Source organism: Balaenoptera musculus, chromosome 12 (genome assembly GCF_009873245.2).
Source record: "Balaenoptera musculus isolate JJ_BM4_2016_0621 chromosome 12, mBalMus1.pri.v3, whole genome shotgun sequence".
In the NCBI taxonomy this organism is placed as follows: Eukaryota; Metazoa; Chordata; class Mammalia; order Artiodactyla; family Balaenopteridae; genus Balaenoptera; species Balaenoptera musculus.
Window position 1 is genome coordinate 25577824 of NC_045796.1, and position 21372 is coordinate 25599195.

General features: G+C 36.1%; 1 protein-coding gene across 9 annotated transcripts in view; it reads left to right on the forward strand.

Annotated features, from left to right (window-relative positions):
- REPS1 (RALBP1 associated Eps domain containing 1) overlaps nucleotides 1-21365 on the forward strand; it is an 82780-nt gene extending 61415 nt beyond the window's left edge. For 3 of the 9 annotated variants that reach the window (XM_036871276.1, XM_036871271.1, XM_036871278.1), the window contains 10 exons: nucleotides 5367-5454; nucleotides 6238-6339; nucleotides 8459-8531; nucleotides 9859-9977; nucleotides 10802-10884; nucleotides 13043-13228; nucleotides 14413-14508; nucleotides 16365-16513; nucleotides 17628-17733; nucleotides 20071-21365. In XM_036871276.1, coding sequence (XP_036727171.1) covers nucleotides 5367-5454; nucleotides 6238-6339; nucleotides 8459-8531; nucleotides 9859-9977; nucleotides 10802-10884; nucleotides 13043-13228; nucleotides 14413-14508; nucleotides 16365-16513; nucleotides 17628-17733; nucleotides 20071-20139 — 1071 coding nt within the window. In that variant the 3' untranslated portion in view covers nucleotides 20140-21365. The remainder of the gene's footprint in view (nucleotides 1-5366; nucleotides 5455-6237; nucleotides 6340-8458; nucleotides 8532-9858; nucleotides 9978-10801; nucleotides 10885-13042; nucleotides 13229-14412; nucleotides 14509-16364; nucleotides 16514-17627; nucleotides 17734-20070) is intronic. The other 6 variants (XM_036871274.1, XM_036871280.1, XM_036871272.1 and 3 more) reach the window with 5 other exon arrangements.
- The last annotated feature ends 7 nt before the right edge of the window (nucleotides 21366-21372 follow it).

Genomic DNA, 21372 nt, shown 5'->3' on the forward strand with positions numbered 1-21372 from the left:
TTGTGACAATTGATTTAGTTGACCTTGTTTTCATTTGCTAATTGAGTGTATGTTTTATTTAAACATATACTGCTTATTTCAGTGTAATGACAGTAAATACTATTTTATTTGTATGCTTACACATCATGTAACATGTGCTATGTATGTAAATATGCAGTGTCGTCTTTTATTTTAACAGTCCAGATGGTACAGCTTTGACTTAATTAGTATGTTGAGTCCTGTTACAAGAGAATCAAGTTCAGCAAAACAATAGTGTTGTTGGTCAAAGATTCCCATTGTGCAGAGGAGGCTCTGTCTTGTCTTCCTGTGGTTCACTGTGTTGCTTTGAAAATGCTACAAAGTTCACATCCTGATTTAAAAAATAAATTCTGTCCCATAGATTGAACTTCATATAAGCCCCACCTGTCCCTCAAGTTATTTGAAAACTTCTATACTGTAGCTGTTACAGTCTTCTCACTGTTCACTCCTGCTTTTTCTTTTATTTTTTATTTTTTCCAATAAAGAGAAGGACATGCTAATAAGTACCTTTCAAAGAGAAAAGAGGAAGTAAGTAGGAAGGGAAGAAGAGTGTAAAGGTAGGATTTTAAAAAATGAGTTCAGTGAAAAGAATTGGAGAAAGTGACACAAGGCATTCTTTTTAGATGTTTCTGACCAAAGATAGCCAGCATTTATTAATTAAATGTTAAAATAGTCTTGTTATTTATTATGGATTTGGGAGAAGTGGCATTTAAAGATAATAGTACATCTTCAACGTTTTAAATTAATGGCTCTTTGGTGTGTTTTATAATTTTAAAGAATTTATATCTATTTGAAATACAGAGAATGCTGTTATATTGAATTCAAACATAATGTATGGAAGTGTTTTAAGCGTCTATTTTATAATCTATTCATTATTCAGGGACCAATTAATATGTAGATTGTCTGAGCCTTTGGCCTTCTGTTTTCTTACTACTTTGAGGACATTAATCTTTGCTTTTAGTCTCTGAAAAATGGGAAAGAAATAAAAAGGCAACACTTAACAATTTTTACTGCTTATTAGCAGCAGTAATTAAAGTTTCTTGGGAAGTGACAGGTGCTATAAGCTAAAAGAAAGTTTTACTTTAGCTCTGTGTTTCATTTCTCCATATTATTCCTATCTCCTACTTACAGAGTTAAGTTAATTTTATTTAAAGCACTTAATAAAAGTATTTTACAGGGAAGGATGTAGCAGTAGAGACTCTTTTATTCTCTAACCCTTATAACCCACAGTAATAATTCATAGTATTATGATCTTTGTCAGGCCAGAAAAGAACATTAAATATAAAAATCTAGAACTCGGAGGCAAAATAAATTGACTCATGACTGGCAGGAAATGCAGGGAAATAGTTGAGTTAATAACAGTGATATTCTTGTAACTTCTTGGAAATAATATCCAAATTTGTGAATTCCAGCTCTAGTGTTTTAAATGATATGGCACAATACTTTCTTTTGTTATTTCTAGTATGGCAGGAGGCTCTAGGAAAGAAAATTTTAAATGGTTAATTGACATTTTAAACTTGAATTTAGGCCTCTAAATTTGATAAAGTTGGCAGTCTTAAATATTTATAATCTGGTACCTAGAAACATCTTTTTTCTTTTACGCTGGCAAACTATAATCTCACTATAAACTTTCAATTAGTACAATGCCCTGCTTTCAGTGAGAGTCTGAGTTTCTTAACCTTCATTTAATTCTTACCTGACATATTACCAGTCTACAGAACACAGCCTGTGGCCACATTCCCAAATGATCCTTTGCAAGGTTTATATAAATAAGGATTTTAAGTAAGTAAATAAGGTCCATTCAGTTTAGAAGAGACTCACGTAGGAGAAAAAGAACACTACAGTTCTGATATGAATTTAACATACCTTACAGTGTCAGAAATACTTAATGGAATAATTTTTAAAAGCCAAATTTTGACAAGTAGATATTGCTCAATAGAGTTTGTCTGTGAAGGACTCCAAACTGCTCTGTAGCACTTAGAGACAGCCATCACCCAGTGCAGTGACCTCACATGCAAACTGAGATGGTTAATTATTAGGCTCCCAGAATTGTTATGAAACTGAGTTTCTGATATCTCATTTCCAGAAACTTGATTACTTTTGTTGAACTGCTTATTCTGGTAGAATCTGTTTCCACCAGGAAATTCTAGACTGACGAGAAGTGCAGCGCACTTGTCTCTGCCATGAGTTATCTCTGATTTTGAGTGCTGTAGAATGTTTGAGTCACTCAGGGTATGAAAAGGGAGTTCATTTGATCACTGATTATGCCCAGCCAACTCAGTTGGTTTGGTGGAGCCCCCTTCCAGGTGCCTGTGTTATTCTCCAGGAATACCAAGATGTCAAAAAACAAGTCCAGTCTTAAGTAGACCACAGCTTAATCATTATAAACTGATGGTTGTAATATAGCTGACTGTGATAATTATCATGTGTAGCCGTGAACAAAACTGTGGGCAGAGAACTGTGGGCTAACTCAGCCCAGTGTGTTTGGGAAAGTTTTCACAAAAGAGGGTATGTTTGTATGATGAGTTTTGGATGAAACTCTGAATTGGCATAAGTGGACAAGGGCGTTCCAAACAGAATATCGTGAGCAGGAGCGATTCAGTGCAGTGAGAGAATAGGGTAGACGTGTATGGGGGAATGATGGGCTGAAGAATGTGGTTGAAACGTGACTGGGAAGATCTTTGTATCCTAGACCAAGGCTCTGAACTTAATCTCATAGACACTGGGAGCTAACAAGAAGTACCATGATAAGATGGGAGCGCCAAAGAGGTAGCTGGGGAAGATCATTCAGGCAACAATGTGAAGGACTGATGGGCTCAAGAGAGAGTGAGGTGATGAGCACCTGAACTAAGTGACACAGGAATAGAAAGTAGGCAGGGCTGGTTTCAGACAGATAGGATAATAAGATTTAAGCCAAGTAGAAAATGTAGATATTTGAGCACAATAGAATATTCAATAAAGTACTAAGATGTATAAAATCAAGTACCTAAATCTATGATACAGATGTGCCATGGGTGTTTAGGAATGGGTTTCCTAAAGGCTTTGGGTGATTTGAATAGTTAGAAGAAAGTGAGCAGAGCCTGCCAGTCAAGTCTCTTTACTTTTTTCTCTATTTTTAAATATGGGGATGCTATTTTAGAGCAGAGAAAGTGTTACTTTGGCATCTTGTGGCTCAGGACTCAGAGACTTATAGGCATTTATGGTTCTTCATTTGGGTGTTGAAATGCTTAAAGTCAAAGCTCTTTATTCTGCTGCACATCGCAGTCACAAACCAAGCTTCTGATCCACTAGTTCTGAGGCTGGGCCTGGTCATCTGTGTTAAAGCTCTTCCAGGAATTGCCTTGTCCTACTAGTAGCAGGATCCACTGGATTAAAGCTGTTGCAGGCTCATAGCAACAATTAGTTATATGACTGAAGTATGCAATAGGAAATTGATTCGCTGGTACAGAAACATATGCAAATTATTTAGAGAATGAACAGAACATTCATGATTTTCTTTTTGGGGGTCATTATTGTGACTTCCCTTTATTGTACTGGAAGTATATGAAAAGGCTACTTAATATTTCTGTTACAAATTTTATAAATATGACTTTATGTACATACACACAGAATATATATTAGATCAATATTATGAGTTAAAGCATCTAATAAGTTTTCCTTGCTTGTTTTTTCTTAGTGTGCTTTGGGTTTGGAATAAGCATGAATCTATCATGCTTTCTCCTTTAATGAGTTAAAGCATCTAATACGTTTTCCTTGCTTGTTTTTTCTTAGTTTGCTTTGGGTTTGGAATAAGCCTGAATCTATCATGCTTTCTCCTTTAATCTTGCCTTAGAATGTTAAATTCTGATTCTCAGCAGTTATTTCTGCTATTAAAATTGTAAGTTAAGAAAATAGTAGTTATTCTTAAAGCCATGTTTTTCATAACCATAAGCATAACAAACAGCATCTTGGGTGTGTATTGTTAATAATTTCCTGAGTATGACTCATTCTTATGTGAGAAATCTAAACTTTTATCCATCTATTATGTTCATCTTTTATAACTGTAACTTTAGAGTTGTAGGGAAAATGTTAGTTCAGGTTTATTAAATAGTACATAACCCTGTCCAGAATCTCACTGGTATAGGGACAGGAAATTACTGTAAATGGATTTATCTGTATAATTGCAGTGAAGAATTCATTTGTTATAAATGGGTTGAATTTAGAGATTATGTGAATAAGCCAAGGAGACCTGTCAAACAGGAGATGGTATGCTAGAACTTGCAGAGGTGTGGTGTTAATACTGTCACCAAAACAGTGTCCAACTTAAATTGAAAGGTCATTATCCTTCATACTAAATTATAAACTTAAACTCATTACTAGATATTTGAAATTTAAGGATCTCAAGTTCAGTCTTTAGCAGCAGCACATACAGAATATGAGCTGACTCCTAGTAGAAGGGGCTGAACTCCTGTAGGCATGTTTTTCAGCTGGTCTGTTGCTGTTAAGCCAAATGCTTGATCCCGTTCTAGTTCCTCCCCTGGCTGTCTCAGCTCCCAGGGCCAGGCCTGTCTGGCTACCCAGATGCACCTTTCTCTCTTCCTTCCCTTTTGGAGAGGCTGCCATAGATTGCCTTATACTCTTTTCAGAAGTTTATTCTGTCAGTTCCTTTACCCCTCTAACTAGACTTGCCACTCATGACTTAAGTTGAGAATTATCAGATGGTAGTATAGTCATGAAAAAGTTTAAGGAAAGTATTAATGTTAGAGTGGGAGTGTTACTTATCCTAACTCTTAAAAAAATGGGTTCCTTTGTGGAAGTTTTATGCATGAATTTTAAGCAGTTCTGTAGAACTAATCTATAGAAAGTATGTATCATGCCTACTGTTACAATATGACAGGCATCTCATTAACTTTGTTTTATATATGAAAAAGAAAAGTGTCAGATTTTTTGAGCAGTTTAGTGAAAATGAATTCAATCTGTTGCTTAGTCTTTGGGTTCTCACGAAATAGTTCCTTTTAACCTCAAAGGTTCAGATTTGTATAATTTCATCAGATCATTTCACACTTTGCCTTTGAATATTGTCTTGAATTGTATTTTTATAAGATCAGTTTTTTTCTCAAATCTTTAATCACTCAAAGTTAAAATGTACTTTTTGTAAAACAAATCAGATTATTAGGCATATATAGAAAACTTGATTTTTTTAATGTAATTCTGGAACTTTTATTTAAAAAATTAATTTTCACGCTTGCCTTAGTGTGCATGAGAAACTCTGTCCACCAGTTTTTGAAGTGTTTTTAATTTTGGTTATTTCAGGGTACCTGCTTGGCATTTTTCATACAAATTCTGTATTTCCTCCCATTTGTCTGTAGGATACTGCTATTGTTCATCCAGTTCCCATTCGTATGACCCCAAGCAAAATCCACATGCAGGAAATGGAACTTAAAAGAACTGGCAGTGGTAAGGAAGCTGTTGCTGGGTTGTATCTTAGTTTAGTGGGTTATATTTTAGATTAGCATCAAACCAAAATACACAGGTAATCATTCTGAGTTCAGGTTTCTTTTGTTAATTGCTTATTTTTTAACATAATACTTTCTGCAATTATATATGTATTGTGTGTGTGTGCTTGTATTTTTTTTTAAATTTATATTACAGTTTTAAAAGCAAATTACTGAATTTAATTTATAAAATTTTTAAATAAGGACGTTTGGAAAACGTGACTTTTCTAATACCCTGTGGGTTTTTATGATCATTCTTGTGAATTGTACATTTAAAGTATGTTAAATTTTAACCGAAGAGGTATATGTTAAAGTGAATTTTGTCTTTGAAATAGTATATTTTGCTTTAACTCTTGAAGTTTCTCCTCATTTTAGATTAAATGTTTTAGTTAGGGTCTCTCACAGATAGATTTATTTTCTATGTAAGTCAACAACATAAATTACTTATTTTACAGTCATTTGTGTGGTGTTTTATTTAACTAATTGCCCTACAGGGATAAAATTAACAAAGTATGAACATGCAGATTGACTTTTTCATTATAAAGTATCTTCTGTTGTGGCAGAAAACAAAATTCTGTGTAAACAGGTTTATGTTTGTCCTATTAAGTATTATTTTGTCTTACATTTCATGGATTTACTTGCTACTTCTTCGGAGTATTGAAACAAAGTCTTGTACCCTGAGGTTTATGAATTTATTAATTCAGATACCTGTATCTTGTATTTTTACCTATTAATTCTCTCCTAGATCATACTAATCCCACTAGCCCATTACTTGTGAAAACATCTGACCTTTCAGAAGAAAATAAGATAAATTCATCAGTGAAATTTGCTTCTGGAAATACTGTAGGTAAGTGAAAGATAGAATTACATCTTCCATTTGAGGTTTATTAAGTCTGGACTTAGAGTCTGAATAATTCAAATATATAACCATTTAATATTATCTTCACTGGATAATGCAGAGAATAGTCAGTCCTTTCAAACACCCTACCCTCTGTATGAATAAATGGTTGCCCATTGCCACCGAACCTTCTTTTAAGGCAGGCCTCCTGTTTGCCATCCCTCTCAACTAGCCAGATTTTGTACGTTGGCTCTTTCCCACTAGCTCCTTTCTTTCTCTCTCACAAGAAATTGTGTATATATTCATTCATTCAGCCAATGTTAATGGAATACTATGTGCCAGGCTCTGTTCTAGACACTGGGGATTCAGCAGTAAACAAAACAAAACAAAAAAATCTTTGCCCTTTTGGAGTTTACATTCTGTGGGGGAGGTAACAGAAAAAAAGGACTCATATCTTAGGAGATAATTAACACCCTAGATAAAAATTAAGTTGTGAAAGGGGAGAGGGAGTGACATTTTAAATAAGGTGATCAAAGAAGGCCTTACAAAAGATGACATTTGAGTTAAAACTTGAAGGAGACAAGGAATTGGGCTGTGTGAATAGCTGAAGGAAGGATGTTTAAAGCACAAGGAACAGCCAATATGAAGCCCTGGTTTAGGGAAGATGCCTTATTTACTGGGAACAGCAAGCAAACGCCCGAAATAGAACGAGTTAGTAAATTTGGCAGGTAGAGGTAGCAAGTGGGAGAATAGTAACTGGGGAGCAGTGTAAGACTGACTTTTACTGAGTAAGATGAAAAGCCATTTAGAAGGTTTTTGAATGGAGAAGTGACATAATCTGACCTTCCTTTTTTAGCAGGATCATTCTGGCTGCTGTATTGGTACTAAGCCAGAAGAAGGCACGAGTTCAAACAGGGAAAGACCATTTTAGGAAACAGTTATAACAATACAGGCAAGAGAAGATGATGGCTTGGCCTAGGGTGGTAGCAGTAGAAGTGCTGAGAAGTGGTCAGATTCTGGTTAGATTTTGGTAGAAAAAGACCACAGGATTTGCTTGAATGTGAAGGGGTCGGGGTGGGGGGCGGGTCATGGGTGGTTCAAGGGATCTTAGCAACTGGGAATTGACAGAGTCTGTGGTAGGAGAAGGTTTGTGGCAGGGGGAGAGTAGGAGTTCAGGTTTAGACATGATAAGTTTGAGATGCCTATTAGAACATCCAAATGGAAATTCGTTAATTTTAGCATCCTTCTTGTACCAATTAAGTAAACTTCTCAGTGATTTGACAAGAAAAAGGAAAGGGATACATTTTAAAATGAAACTAAACCAAATAAACAGTCCCTTCAATTTATCACTCTTGAAAGGTATGAGTAGTATTTCTTCAAATTATCCCTAGAGTTTCTATTTTAAAACTTCTTTACTGCTTCACAACTCTTAGTCTGCTTCTGGGATTCTCTTCTCCTTCATAAGACTTTAAGGAAATTGAAAATGATATTACCTCAGGTGAAAAATTGGTGCCCTCTGGTTAATTTCATAAATTTTATTATTGTCTAAGCACATTTTATTCCCTTGTCAAATTTTTAAAAATTTTACATTAACAGTCTTTAAGTTAGCTTTTTTACTTAAGATATTTCTAATTTATTCTTTAAAAATGAATTTTTTCATTACAAAAATTATTCACACTTGTAGAAATGTAATAAATAAAAATAAGAAAATAAAAATTACTTGTAATCTCACTATTCTATGAGTGACCGTGATCAGCATTCCTTGTCAACCTTAATCCTCAAATTCTGTGCATGTTATATTCTTATATGAAATGAAATTGTAATATATGTACTGTTTTCTATCCTTCTTCCATGTAACTTATTTTGAATATTTCTGTTATTAAATAATAACTTTTTTAGATTGTAACTTATTCTCTGTGCATAGTATTTTGTTGTGTAAATAGTCCATGATTTATTTGATTTATATCTAATTTTTACAGTTAGTAATACTATGATGAAATGTTAACGTGTTAGCCAATCTTTGAATATTTCTCATTTGAAACAATAATTCAGTTATATTTGTTTACGGCATATAGAGTAAAAAGTGAAGAAATGATTATTATTAAATAGGATATATCCCATTTATCAGCAGATGGTTACAGTAGTTCAGACTCTTTTACTTCGGATCCAGAACAGATTGGGAACAATGTAACTCGTCAAAGGTTAGTGTTTTCTGTCAATAAAAAGCATAATTAAAATATCTTGTTACGTTTTAATATTTTAAATTATTTAAAACCAAGTATAAGTTATTTTTCTCTCTTCTTCAGTTCTTCACTTCTCTAAAGGCTGTTAGGTTACCTACTGATTTATGTAAAAGAGAAATGATTTTGATTCTTTCCAACTTTAATAGGAAAACAAAAGGAACCGTTATGTCTTCATGGTATTCTGTGGAAGGTTTAAAATGAGCTGATAATTTCTTGGCAGTAGTGGTTGAATACAGGCCTTTTTGTAGCTCATCAGTGAGAGTCTATTTAAGTAAGAAATGTGCAGATTTCCTTTGATAGCCTTATGGGCAAGTACCAAAAGAATTTGGTGTTTTAAAATGTCATCTGGAAGCACAGCCCAGTGTTGGGCTACCTACCCACCCTGAAGACCTGCATTATATATAACTTCTCAGGCACAAACAAAAAAAGGTGTGAGGTAGGGTGAGGGTAGCAAGGGCTCTGTCTACAGGGGCTTCACCGTCCACTCAGAACTGTGCACAGGACAGAAGCATCTTTCTCCCCCGCTTTTCACGCATTGTAAGAGCCTTTTGCCACACTCCTGGAGGATACATGGAGAGAGTGGTGATATAGAATCTCTGAAGAGCTCACACAATCAAAAGGCTGCTTTTTCATATATCTTAGAGTTCTCAGCCAGTTTGGATTTTAGTCTACTTTTTATTCCTATTAGTGAGGATCAGATTGCTAAAGTCCATGAGACTCTCTTCAGAATACATAGAAGACTTTGGTGGCCAGTAAGTGAATCTCGAGAGAGGGTTGAGCGTGAGGATAAATAATCACCTCTGAAATGAGAGGGCCTGTGGTAACACAGGAATGGGCATCTCACGTAGTTGAGCCACATTCTGCCTCAGCTTACCAAACTTTAGATAAGTTGAAAGCTAACCGTATCTGAAAGTAGAGTTTCTCTTTTTTGAAAATAGCTTTTCAGACTAATATTATCTTTAAATGAATGGAAAAACATTACACTAGGTTAGAAGTCTACCTTGAATTCATGTTAATAACTAACTTTGTTTTTAAATTTTTTGAAATTTTGTTGAATGTATAATTATACTTTATAAAGAAGATTATTTGCTATATTAAATAACTACTTGTTGAATGCACATCATAAACAGTACTGTTTATTCATTGTAATACTTGTCTGTCCTCTGGAGAAAATGTCACACCAATAAGACCCTTTGCTGCTTAGCTGAGTTTGAATGCTTAAGAAGAAAAAAGAAAAGCTCCAATGTCAGTAGCATGACCAATTGTAACGGGGCGAATTTTGCAGGTCTCATTCAGGAATGTCGCCTGATAACACTGCACCACCACCTCCCCCTCCAAGGCCTCAGCCCTCTCATTCTAGATCGTCATCTTTAGATATGAATCGGACCTTTTCAGTCACCACAGGTAGGGGTTAGAGAACCATAATATATATTAAATTAAATACATTAAATATATTAAGCTAAAAATACACAATATTTTATTTTCTCTTATTTTTTGATATTTATATGAAGAAAAATTTTGAATTGAAAAAGTATCAAATGAGAGGGAATTTTTTTTTTATTAATGACTACCTAAATTGAGTTCAAATGATAACGATGGGAACCTGAGAGATGCCACAAGAGATTTTAAAGGAACGATGTGGAGGTATCAAGGAGGGAAAGCTAATAGGTCTTAAATTACATGACAAAAGAGAAGGAAGAGTCATAGCTTACTCAAAGGTTTCAATTTTTATATGACTGGTCGTATTGTTATCACGCTGGTGGAAATAGAAAAGTTAGGATGGAGGGTGATGATCTCTTTTTGATATTATGCGTTTGGAATGATGAGAAAAAAGAGAATCAACAGGCCATTGGACTTGTGGGTTAGGGAAGATTGATGTATTATTTGAGAATCATTTACATAGAATTAATAGACTGAAGTGTTAAATGAGAGAAAATTTGCAAGTCTTCATATTTGATAGCTAAAGAACAATCAGAAATATGGGAAGAAAACCAAGAATGTATAGTGTTATGGAAACAGGGAGGAGCAAGACAAGTGCCTCATGCAGCAGAGCAAGAGAAATGAGGTCTGAGAAGAGGCCGTGAGGTTTGACCACATCTAGACAGTTTTACAAGATATATACGGCTTCCAATACCATATGTTGGTATTGGAAATCTTTTATCATTTGATCACATTCATTCAGCCTGTCTGTTCTATTAGCAAAGTAATTATATATTTACAAAAAGAAGACTTGTGTGTTCACACAGGACAGCAACAGGCTGGAGTTGTTGCCCAACCTCCTGCAGTGCCTCCAAGACCACAGCCCTCACAGGTAATTCTCCTAGGTATTCACTACTAAGCATCAGTTATTATAGTCCCCTTAGTCAATTTGTCTGTTAGGTCTTTGATTCTATTCTAGAATTATTCTGAAGATCAGGAATTACATAATTGTCATTCTTAATGTGCATTTATTAATAATTCAGGGAAGGGGACTTCCCTGGTGACGCAGTGGTTAAGAATCCGCCTGCCAATGCAGGGGACACAGGTTCGAGCCCCGGTCCGGGAAGATCCCACATGCCGCGGAGCAACTAAGCCCGTGCGCCACAACTACTGAGCCTGCGCTCTAGAGCCCGGGAGCCACGACTACTGAAGCCTGCGTGCCTAGAGCCCGTGCTCCGCAACACGAGAAGCCACCGCAGTGAGAAGCCTGCACACCTCAACAAAGAGTAGCCCCCACTCGCCGCAACTAGAGAAAGCCCGAAAGCAGCAACAAAAACCCAACGCAGCCAAAAATAAATAAATACATTTATAAAAAAAATAGTAATAATTCAGGGAAGCTAGGTCTTATTTTAGAAGATAAGGATTCCAATAATGATTTGAGTTATTTTTTGAAAGAAGCTCAGAAGTGAACCAAATGATAATGTCTTGACAAAGGAGGGTTTAGAGGAAAGAGCAATGGATTGGGAGATATGAGGTGTCCATGTTATGTCCTGGATCTAGCAGTGACTCAGAGTGACCTCCCTGCATCTCCCTGGATGTGTTACTGCGTCAGTGAAGGAAGTGTTAGACGACTTCTGCACCACCCCCTGCCAGGTCGAAGTTGTTTGCATCTGCATAAAACTGTTATGTTCCAAGATAGATTCTGGACTATAGCTTAGTTTTAAGTGACTGACTGGCTACCTTTTACATGAATGAGTTTGGTTGATTTTTCTGAGTTAGATTCTTATAATGAAGATGCTTATTTGCAGTTAAAAAGATGGTTTCCTAATCATCGAAGACATTGAAATTTGAATATTCCAGTATTTATTTTATCTAAAGTGCCAACAAAAATGCTTTTACTGGGTTAAGCTGTGAAACCCAGTGAGTTGGTCTCTTGACTCAAGAACCAGTCTAGTGCAAAAGACAGAACTGTAAACAACAATTATAATAAAAGTGCTGCAGTAGACATATTTATAAAATGCTTTGTCACAGGTTTCCTAGCTGGTAAAGTCAGGGATCACACTGAAAATGTCCAAGTAAAATGAAGTAAGTTAGACTTAAGCAGAGACTTGAAAGATAAAATGGTATTTCTTGGGGAGAGGGCATTACAACCAGAAGGAATGGCATAGAGGTGTAAGGTAAGCCTGGCATATTCTTCAAGGAAAAACCATTGAATTCAGTACAACTAGAGTCATGGGAAAGGAAATTAAATAGGTGGAAAAGGGGCAGAGCATCTCCTATATCATACTAAGAAGGTGGAATTTTTCTTATAGGATATAGAGAATTTTTAAAGGGACTTTTTAAGGAGACTTCAGATTTATTCCTGTAGCATCCTGTACTTCCTTTGTCATAAAACTCCTCACACGGTATTTTAAACCCTTGTTTATTTATCTCTTGTCCTGCACTAGACTGTCAGCTTTATTAGGGGATGGACCATACTTGTTTATTCACTATTATATCCATAGTGCTTGGCCAAAAGTAGATACTCAATAAATTTATTTTTCGATTGAAGACTTTAGAAGACTTGATCTGGCAAAGGAGTGGAGGACAAATTGAAGAAACGTGCACTGGAGTGTCAGAGAGTAGCTAGAGCACGGGTTTTCACACTTTAAAAATAACAATCTTTTTAGAAACATATGAAACATTTTAAAAAATAGCTTTTTTAAAGAATGAACAATTATGCAGTAACCCAATTAAGAAAAAAACAGATGCATGGGGAGAATCAGAGATTAGGGCCAGAACTTCCCCTCTCCTTTGATGCCCTTTCTTTGCAATACGAATTTTGTAAAAGTATCTTTTTTATTGGAAGTTTGTCATCTTAATTTTTTTAGTGTCTTAGCATTTCACTTAAGGTTTTTTAGAGCTAAATGTTAACTGTAGCTCACCTCCCTGAATTTTCAGCTAGTAAAAAGAGCATCCTTATAATAAATTTTCAGAGAAAAAGAAGGCTACTCTCTGACACTGATAACACCAATAAAATGTTTGTTCCTCTATCCTAAACCCTCATGTAGGCTCCTGGTCCCATTGTGCATCGCCCAGTGGATGCCGATGGCCTAATAACTCACACTAGTACCTCACCTCAGCAGATACCAGAACAACCAAATTTTGCAGATTTCAGCCAATTTGAAGTATTTGCTGCATCAAATGTAAATGAAGAACAAGATGATGAAGCCGAGAAACATCCAGAGGTCTTGCCGGTCAGTGTTCAAGGGCTTATCTAATTTTCTGCTGGGAATCTTCTCATATCATGCTCAGAAGCCAGTCCTTAAACAGAGGAACCCCTAAAAGAGCAAATAATAGAAGGGACATCAGCGAGTAAATTATCTGCTGCTGCTGCTTTTAGAGGATTTATATTCCCTAGGTCAGTGCTTCTCAATTTCTTATTGGCCTCAGACACCTGCTGGTTGCATAAAATGCTTATTAATAAGAATCAAAATCTGGGTGAGGGGTAGCTGTCACATGAAAAGACACAAACACAACCATCTGGTCTTGGCTAAAACACTGTTCTGGGAGTTGCACCTTAATGCTAAACATCTCGTGTGATTTGGTGAACATTTCTGTATAATAAGAGGCTATGGTTACCATAGCTACACTCAGTTTGTATGAGACTAAGTCACTTTATGGGGGGTTGCATCTTACTGCTAAGCATTTGACTGTGTGATTTGGTGAAGATTGTATGAGAGGAAGTCACGTTAGTTAGACAGACTTAACAGACTACAGGATGTCAAAATTTAATCTTTGCAGACAGTGTTCTGGGAGACTCTGTTTAGTTGTAGCAGCAAGAACTTCTCTAGGGATCCCTGTCTTTGCTAAGTGTAAATGTGGAGTTGGAGGGAACAGGGAAATTCTGAAGTCCATTCTGATTGTTTCAATTTATACTGATCTTCTCTAACACATCCAAAAATCTGCTTGTTTGACTGGCATAATTTAGACAAAGTGTTCGTATAGGTCTGATCCATGGAAAGTTTTCTACTAGCCACTTCTTCAACCCTGCAACTTTCTGCCTGGCCTGGGGCTACTAGGGAAATGGGCTGCACCTCCAGGAAGGCAGGGTGGGCCTGAGGGGAGCGCAGGTGTGTGCAGGGTACTGGTACTCGCTCGCCTGGAATGGATGCTTCCCCTCCCCCAACCGAAGAGCTGCCCAGACGGTGCTGCATCCCAGCCGCCCCCCCCAGAGGTTTACTGCCTCCCTCCCTGCCCTTTAGTAGTAGAGAATGGTCATTTCATAAGGTATTCTCAGATTCCCTCTCATCTTCATCTCGGGGTTCTTATTGTTAGAATGGCTATTTTACAAACATTTAACTCTCTGATTTGTTACATGTATCTTTATTCATATATGTATATTACTTATAATTTGTGATAATCATATATTCATCTTTAGGTTGAAAAAGCTTCTGATCCTGCAAGTTCTCTTCGAGTTGCCAAAACAGATAGTAAAATTGAAGAAAAGACAGCTGCTAGCGCTCCCGCCAATGTGGTATACAGAAGTCTTTTTAAATATTGATCATTTTATACATATGAAAAGTTATATGAGATAATTTGAAAATCTTAGAAATAAAGTTCGAGATGATCTAGCTCATTCCACTGCCTTTAACTGTAATATGCTTAGTTCATCTCAGAACACAGCCCACCTAGAGATGGAGACGATAGCCTATCGTTTGCATTAATGCATGCCACAGGTTCTCACATCTTATGTGGTTATTACATTCTTTCAAACATATAAAGTAGAACTTCCTTATTTGTCATATTCAGTTTCTCTTATTGCAGTTATGAGTATAATAGGGAAAAATTATCAGCCCTTTAAGGTTAATTTTATACTTGGTGCTCTTTTTCTTTAACTGTCTTAAGAATGATTTTTTTCCCAAAAATTTATTATGAAAAATTTTAAACATACAGAAAGGTTGAGAGAATTTTACATTGTACATCAGTAAACGCACACCTTGATTATACCATTAGTATTTACTATACTTTATTTTTCTTCCAGTTTTATTGAGATGTAATTGACACACAACACTGTATAAGTTTAAGGAGTACAGCATAATGATGTGACTTACATACATCATGAAATGACTGTCACAATATGTTTAGTGAATGTTCGTCATTTCATATAAATACAAAATTAAAGAAATAGAAAAATATATATGTTTTTCCTTGTGTTAATATACTTGCTTTATATCTCCATCCTTCTCTCTAACTATATCAATCCTTCTTATCTGTTGCTTGCATTTCAAAGTAAATTACAGATATCAGGACACTTCCCCTTGAGAAAAAAATTTTGGTAACTTTTTTTTGTCATCATTAAGACATTCCCAGTAGTCATGAAAACAGTGAGTGTTTCTGAAAGTGCTTAAATTCTACTTTCTGGGCACTTTAATTTTTACGACATTAGTAGTTCTGTGATTTTTTTAATAGTGAATTTTATTTTTGTCAGTAATGGCAATAAATTAAAAATAGCACTTAACCAAAGAGATGGCATTTGACTCTTGTTTTTATTTATTAACAGGTCAAATCAGGTTATGGTAAATACCAGAATACCATATTTGATTCTGCTGCGGACACATTCACAGTTACCAATAAAATGTCCACTCATTTTCAAAAATTATAATTATTGTGCATCTTAGTGATGGGTTTTTAAAGAATTGCCTAGTTTTCCACTTCTTTATAAATTGTTTTATTCATTAAGATAATATATCTTAGGATTTTTGAGTAGGAAAGCCTATGGTGATAATGGATGCATATTTCTGGAGACTCCCTTTTATAGTTATTGAACAGGTGTATATCAAGTGTGTATCATATTTATGTTAAAACTGAATATGATAGCTTGAGTCACAGAATTCGGACCTCAAGGAGCTTATTATGTCACCCTATAAAAAAATTTGTCTAGTAGGTACATTTACAATTGTAGTGTCACTAGGAACGTTCTTTCCCATTGCAATTTAAGTCAGTTGTTGCCACAAATAATATAAATTGTTTCAAAGTAAGACAGGTGACTCTTAATTTTTGGAGAATGAATGGCTTAACAAAACCATATGATGTTGGCAAAGTGCTAACTAACCGTGAATGTCTTCAAGAAATGCTCATTATAAAGTAAAGGAGCTGTTACAGTGGAGGATTACTGGACTGAATGTCAATATTATGACATAGTATGAGTGTGTTTCGTGTTTGGTAATTGCAGTCATTTTTGCTTTTGTTGTGGTCATCCATTTACAATGCTTGGTGTCAGTTTATTTACCTCTTGTAAAAATAAAATACAGTGTGTGTGTGTGTGTGAGTTGTAAAAAAAAAAAAAAAAAGAAAGAAATGCTCATTATGAATGGAATTCTTGTCTCCTAGAGCAAAGGCACAACACCTCTTGCTCCACCACCTAAACCTGTTCGAAGGAGATTAAAATCAGAAGATGAATTAAGGCCAGAAGTTGATGAACATACACAAAAGACAGGTGTCCTAGCTGCTGTTCTTGCATCACAACCTTCTATTCCTAGGTAATCAAAGCCATTCCTAAACACATGTAACTACCAGAAACAAAAAGCACAGCAATTAAAAATATCAAACTGAAAGGAATTATGGTCAGACTAGTCCTGTAGGTGAGCATAGGCTTTTCACTGCTCCTCTTTGAGAGTTTTGTCATTTATCAGTGGGTAGAATATTCTTCCCACTTTTTTCCCTTGTATTATTAAGTTCAGTTCCAATTCCATTTTTACACTCTATTGCAAATCCTGGAGCAGACTTTAAAAATTATAGTGCACAGGGACTTCTGTGCTGGCACAGTGGTTAAGAATGCGCCTGCCAATGCAGGGGACACGGGTTCGATCCCTGGTCTGGGAAGATCCCACATGCCGCAGAGCAACTAACCCCGTGCACCACAACTACTGAGCCTTCGCTCTAGAGCCTGCGAGCCACAACTACTGAAGCCTGCGTACCTAGAGCCCATGCTCCACAATAGGGGAAGCCACTGCACTGAGAAACCCATGCACCACAACGAACTGTAGCCCCCGCTCACCACAAGCAGAGAAAGCCCAGGCGCAGCAACGAAGACCCAATGCAGCCAGAAATAAAATATAATAAAATTTTTTTAAAAAATCTTAACCTTTAAAAAAAAATTATAGTGCACAGTAACACTGATGTTTTAACTATGGTAGTTCTAGACCAGGAATTGGCAGACTAGGGCTCATGGGCCAAAGTCAGCCCATGGCCTGTTTTTGTAAGGCCCGTGAGCTAAGAATGGGCTTTTACATTTTTGTAAAAAAGAGAAGAGAAAAAGAAGATACAAAAAAAGAAGAACATTCAGCACAAATGGTATGGCCCGCAAAGTTTAAAATACTTACTGTCTGACCATTTACAGAAAAAGTTTGCTGATGCTTGCTCTAGACTGACTTAAACTCAGGTGAGTCTACAGAATAATCATTAAAACAATAACTACAATAATTAAGCCTCTGAAGCTTAGATGCTTTTGGTGGAGCATTAAAACTGAGCAAGTGAGGTTGAGCTATACTAACAAGGCAAAGGTGCTTCCTTTGCGTTCTGGGTTTAGAGATCAGGGAAGAATGGAGAGAATTTAAAGATAAAAAATGAAGGTAATTTTTTTTATCTTCTCAGGTCTGTTGGAAAAGATAAGAAAGCTATTCAGGCGTCAATTAGACGCAATAAGGAAACCAACACAGTTTTGGCCAGATTGAATAGTGAATTGCAGCAACAATTAAAGGTAATGTAGTTTCTGAATCTTTATTTGGGAAGTTCCATGGACTCAGAGCCTCTTAGTGTTGAACTGGAACTTGGAGGAGATCCAGCAATTCTTATGCTAGTATGAAACTTTACATGTAGCAAGGGAAGTGTAGATCTGAAGTGTTTTATATGCCTTTGAGTCTTTTAATATTGAAAAGAATTTCCTGTAGTCAATTCTGGTATGATTGCCTTATCCTACGTGTATATAAGGCATCATATTCCTAAAATGTTTCTTAACTTTCATAATGAGACCCAAGAGCAGAAACGTTGTGACCTCAGATACCGCCAGTATCACATGTGTGACTCTCAACACTCTAATTCTAAAATGATTTGAGTATTGTTAATTTACCCTTTTATCAAAGACAACTCAGATTCTATTAAAATGACTTAAACAGGTCTAAAGAAGAGGGATGGGGGCAATTTAGATCATCTCTAAAGTAGAAAAGACAAGCCTTAAATAGAGATGGTGCTTAGGGCCAGTGTGTACTCCTGTCATCTGTACTTGAGAGGAATGAGTTTGTTTTTCTTACTTACTACTAACCATGATATCTTTGAATCCCTACAAATAAAAGCTAACAGCCAGAATCATTTATGACTCATCAACATTATTAAGCATTCATGTCTTATAAACCAGTGGTTCTCAAACCTTAATGTGTATACACTTAATTAGGGGTCCTGTTAAAATGAAAATTTTGATTCATATCAGGTATGGAGTGGGACCTGAGAATTCTGCAATTTCTAATAAGCTTCCAGGTGATGAAGATGCTGCTGGACTGTTGGCTCCACTTTGAGTAGCAAGGTTGTAAACCACAAAGATGAGGAAAGAGTCCATGGAAATGTAAACTGAATACAGAGTTAGTTGAGTCCCATAACATTCTGTTCATATTCCTTATCTAGCCTTTATCACATTGTCCATACCTATGGCACATTTGTCTCTCTGTCCTACTAAACTGAACTTGTTGAGGGTAAACCATACTCATTTCTGTTTAGGGTGACCATATAATATATTGTTCAAACCAAGGTACATTTTTTTTTTTTTTTTTTTGACTGCGTCGGGTCTTAGTTGCGGCACGCGGGATCTTTCGTAGCAGCGTGCGGGCGCTTCGCTTTGTTGTGGTGCACCGACTTCTCTCTAGTTGTAGCGTGTGGGCTCCAGAGCACATGGGCTCTGTAGTTGTGGCGCACAGGCTCCAGAGAGCGTGGGCTCTCTAGTTGCGGCACACGGGCTTTATTACCCCGCAGCATGTGGGATCTTAGTTCCCCGGCCAGGGATCGAACCGGTGTGTCCTGCATTGCAAGACGGAGTCTTTCTTAACCACTGGACCACCAGGGAAGTCCCCAAACCAAGGTACTTTTGAGAGAAAAGAGAGAGATGTGTTAACAGGCCAGGACATCAGAGATAACTGAGACTGTCCTAGATAGATTTGTAACTATCTTGTCTCTGTCCCCAAAACCTCGCACATGTTAGGCATTTGATAAATGTATGTTAAAGGAATAATATTCTTGTATAACTCTCTGATCAAAGAAGATATTCGTAGCTGTTCTATGATTATGAATTTGCTCCATTGTAAAGGAAGAATGTAAAACTCATGACAAGCTTGCTAGTACCATACCTCGAAGATGAAAGTTTTGTTAATGCATGTTTTTCTGAAGAACTAAGGAAAATCATAGCAACATGTATATAGGAGCTATTTTAAAAATCACTTTTCTCATTATCTCTGAGGACAGAAAATAGGAAGTATGGTGCCAAATAGGAAGAGGTCATCCTGGTTGAAACACTATACTATCAGTATGATAGAGAAAAAGAAAAAAGGAAAATGGATGAATTAGAAGTTGTGGGCTATCTGAAAAGTCTGCTCAAAATCAACAGTAATTAGAAATTCTGATTACAAAATACATTTATTCATTGTGAAACTGAAACTCAAAAGGAGGTTCAGGAGTTGTTATGACCAGATATAATCACCAGGGGAAAGAATCTGTGTTAACTGATTCATCTACAGTTACTACAGGGGGTAGGCGTTATGCAAAATTCATGCATCAATAGCTATCATTTGCAAATATTGGCTTTTCTGATAATGAAACAAAAAACATTTTATTACCCTGACTTAAGAAATAAATATTTAATTAAGATCATATTTTAACATTACATACATATAAAGAAACTACATTTCTAAAGTAAAGTATCCTTTTAAAATATGAACAGTTGTCCTTCCTCGTCTTAACAAATTTAAATTGTTTTACTGATGCAGAGCTGTTGTTAGATGTGCCTTCATTTTTATACATATTGAAACGTAACTTGGCTTTGCATCTTTTTCAGGATGTTCTTGAAGAGAGAATTTCCCTGGAAGTTCAACTGGAACAACTTCGACCATTCTCTCACCTATAAGCCAATTGCCGTTAACTGTGAACATACCCATTTTTAAGCGGTTTTGGGTTCAAAGCCAATTTGGAGACCCAGACATTCAGCTCACTGCTTAATTCAACATTAAATTGTATGATTCTGTTTCGCCCTATGTGTTCACCATTGTATTTAAGTACCTTTTATTTTTTAATTGCAACAATAAAAGGGTCAGGATGACTTCGTGGAGGGTGTGTTGTGTTTGTTGGCACAGCCCGCCCTTGTTGCTCCATAGCGTTAGGAGTACATCCATAACATTGGTCCATTATACTTATGTGACCAGAACCGCTCACTGCTTGGATTTACAGAACGGGCTTCTCATTTACACCTCGAGCACAGACTCAGAAATATTTACAGAAGGAGACAAAATTAAATAAACTGTCAGTTTGTCTTTAGGTTTAATACTTAACATAAAGAATCCAAAAATCTTTAAAATGCGTTTCCTGTTTAATTTTTGATTTGAAAGAACTATATGGTGTAAGGCATTCGTTAACCATAAGCTCTGCCATAATTAACATTCTTCAAGAGTCACATGGTACTTTCAGACTTTTCCACGTCAACTTGGGGGGCAGATTTTATGTTTGCCTTGTGAAAATTTGATCGGTTTCACCTGTAACTTAGACTTGCTTGTGTGTGAGATTTTAATTCCACAGCAGTCATGTAAACTTACGAATTAACTGTGAAGACAGGCCTTTTTAAATTGTCCCCTAGAAGCAAAGGGAAAGTGTTGACACCACAAACAACGTAAGTACTGTCCACTTGAAAACATCACCACTTTTTGCATGATTTATGTACTTAACTCTCAATGAGAAGCTTATGCTCATCAGTCTCTACACGTTTTTTCAAGTAATATGTTTTAAAATTTCTGAGGACCTTAATTATTCACAGAATAAATGGAAACTCCTTAAGATTTCTAGTTTATCTTGAGCTATCTTGTTACTCATTCTTTGGCCATAGAGAGGTTTTTCCTGTTAACAAACGGTTTCTGAAGTTTGTCCTATTCAGGATAATGTAGCGTCTCAGGATTTGTTTTGTATTAGATGATATTTTCATTTTGATCACATTTGTAAGTTTGCATTTATTGCTGACTAACAGATATTCCTTTAACGTTTTCTTCTCTCTGTGACATCATAGATGTTAAGCTGCATGGATATATCATAAAAGAATCAAAAGTGTGATTTTACACTAATAAAAACAGTATTTTAACTTTTGTACATTTTT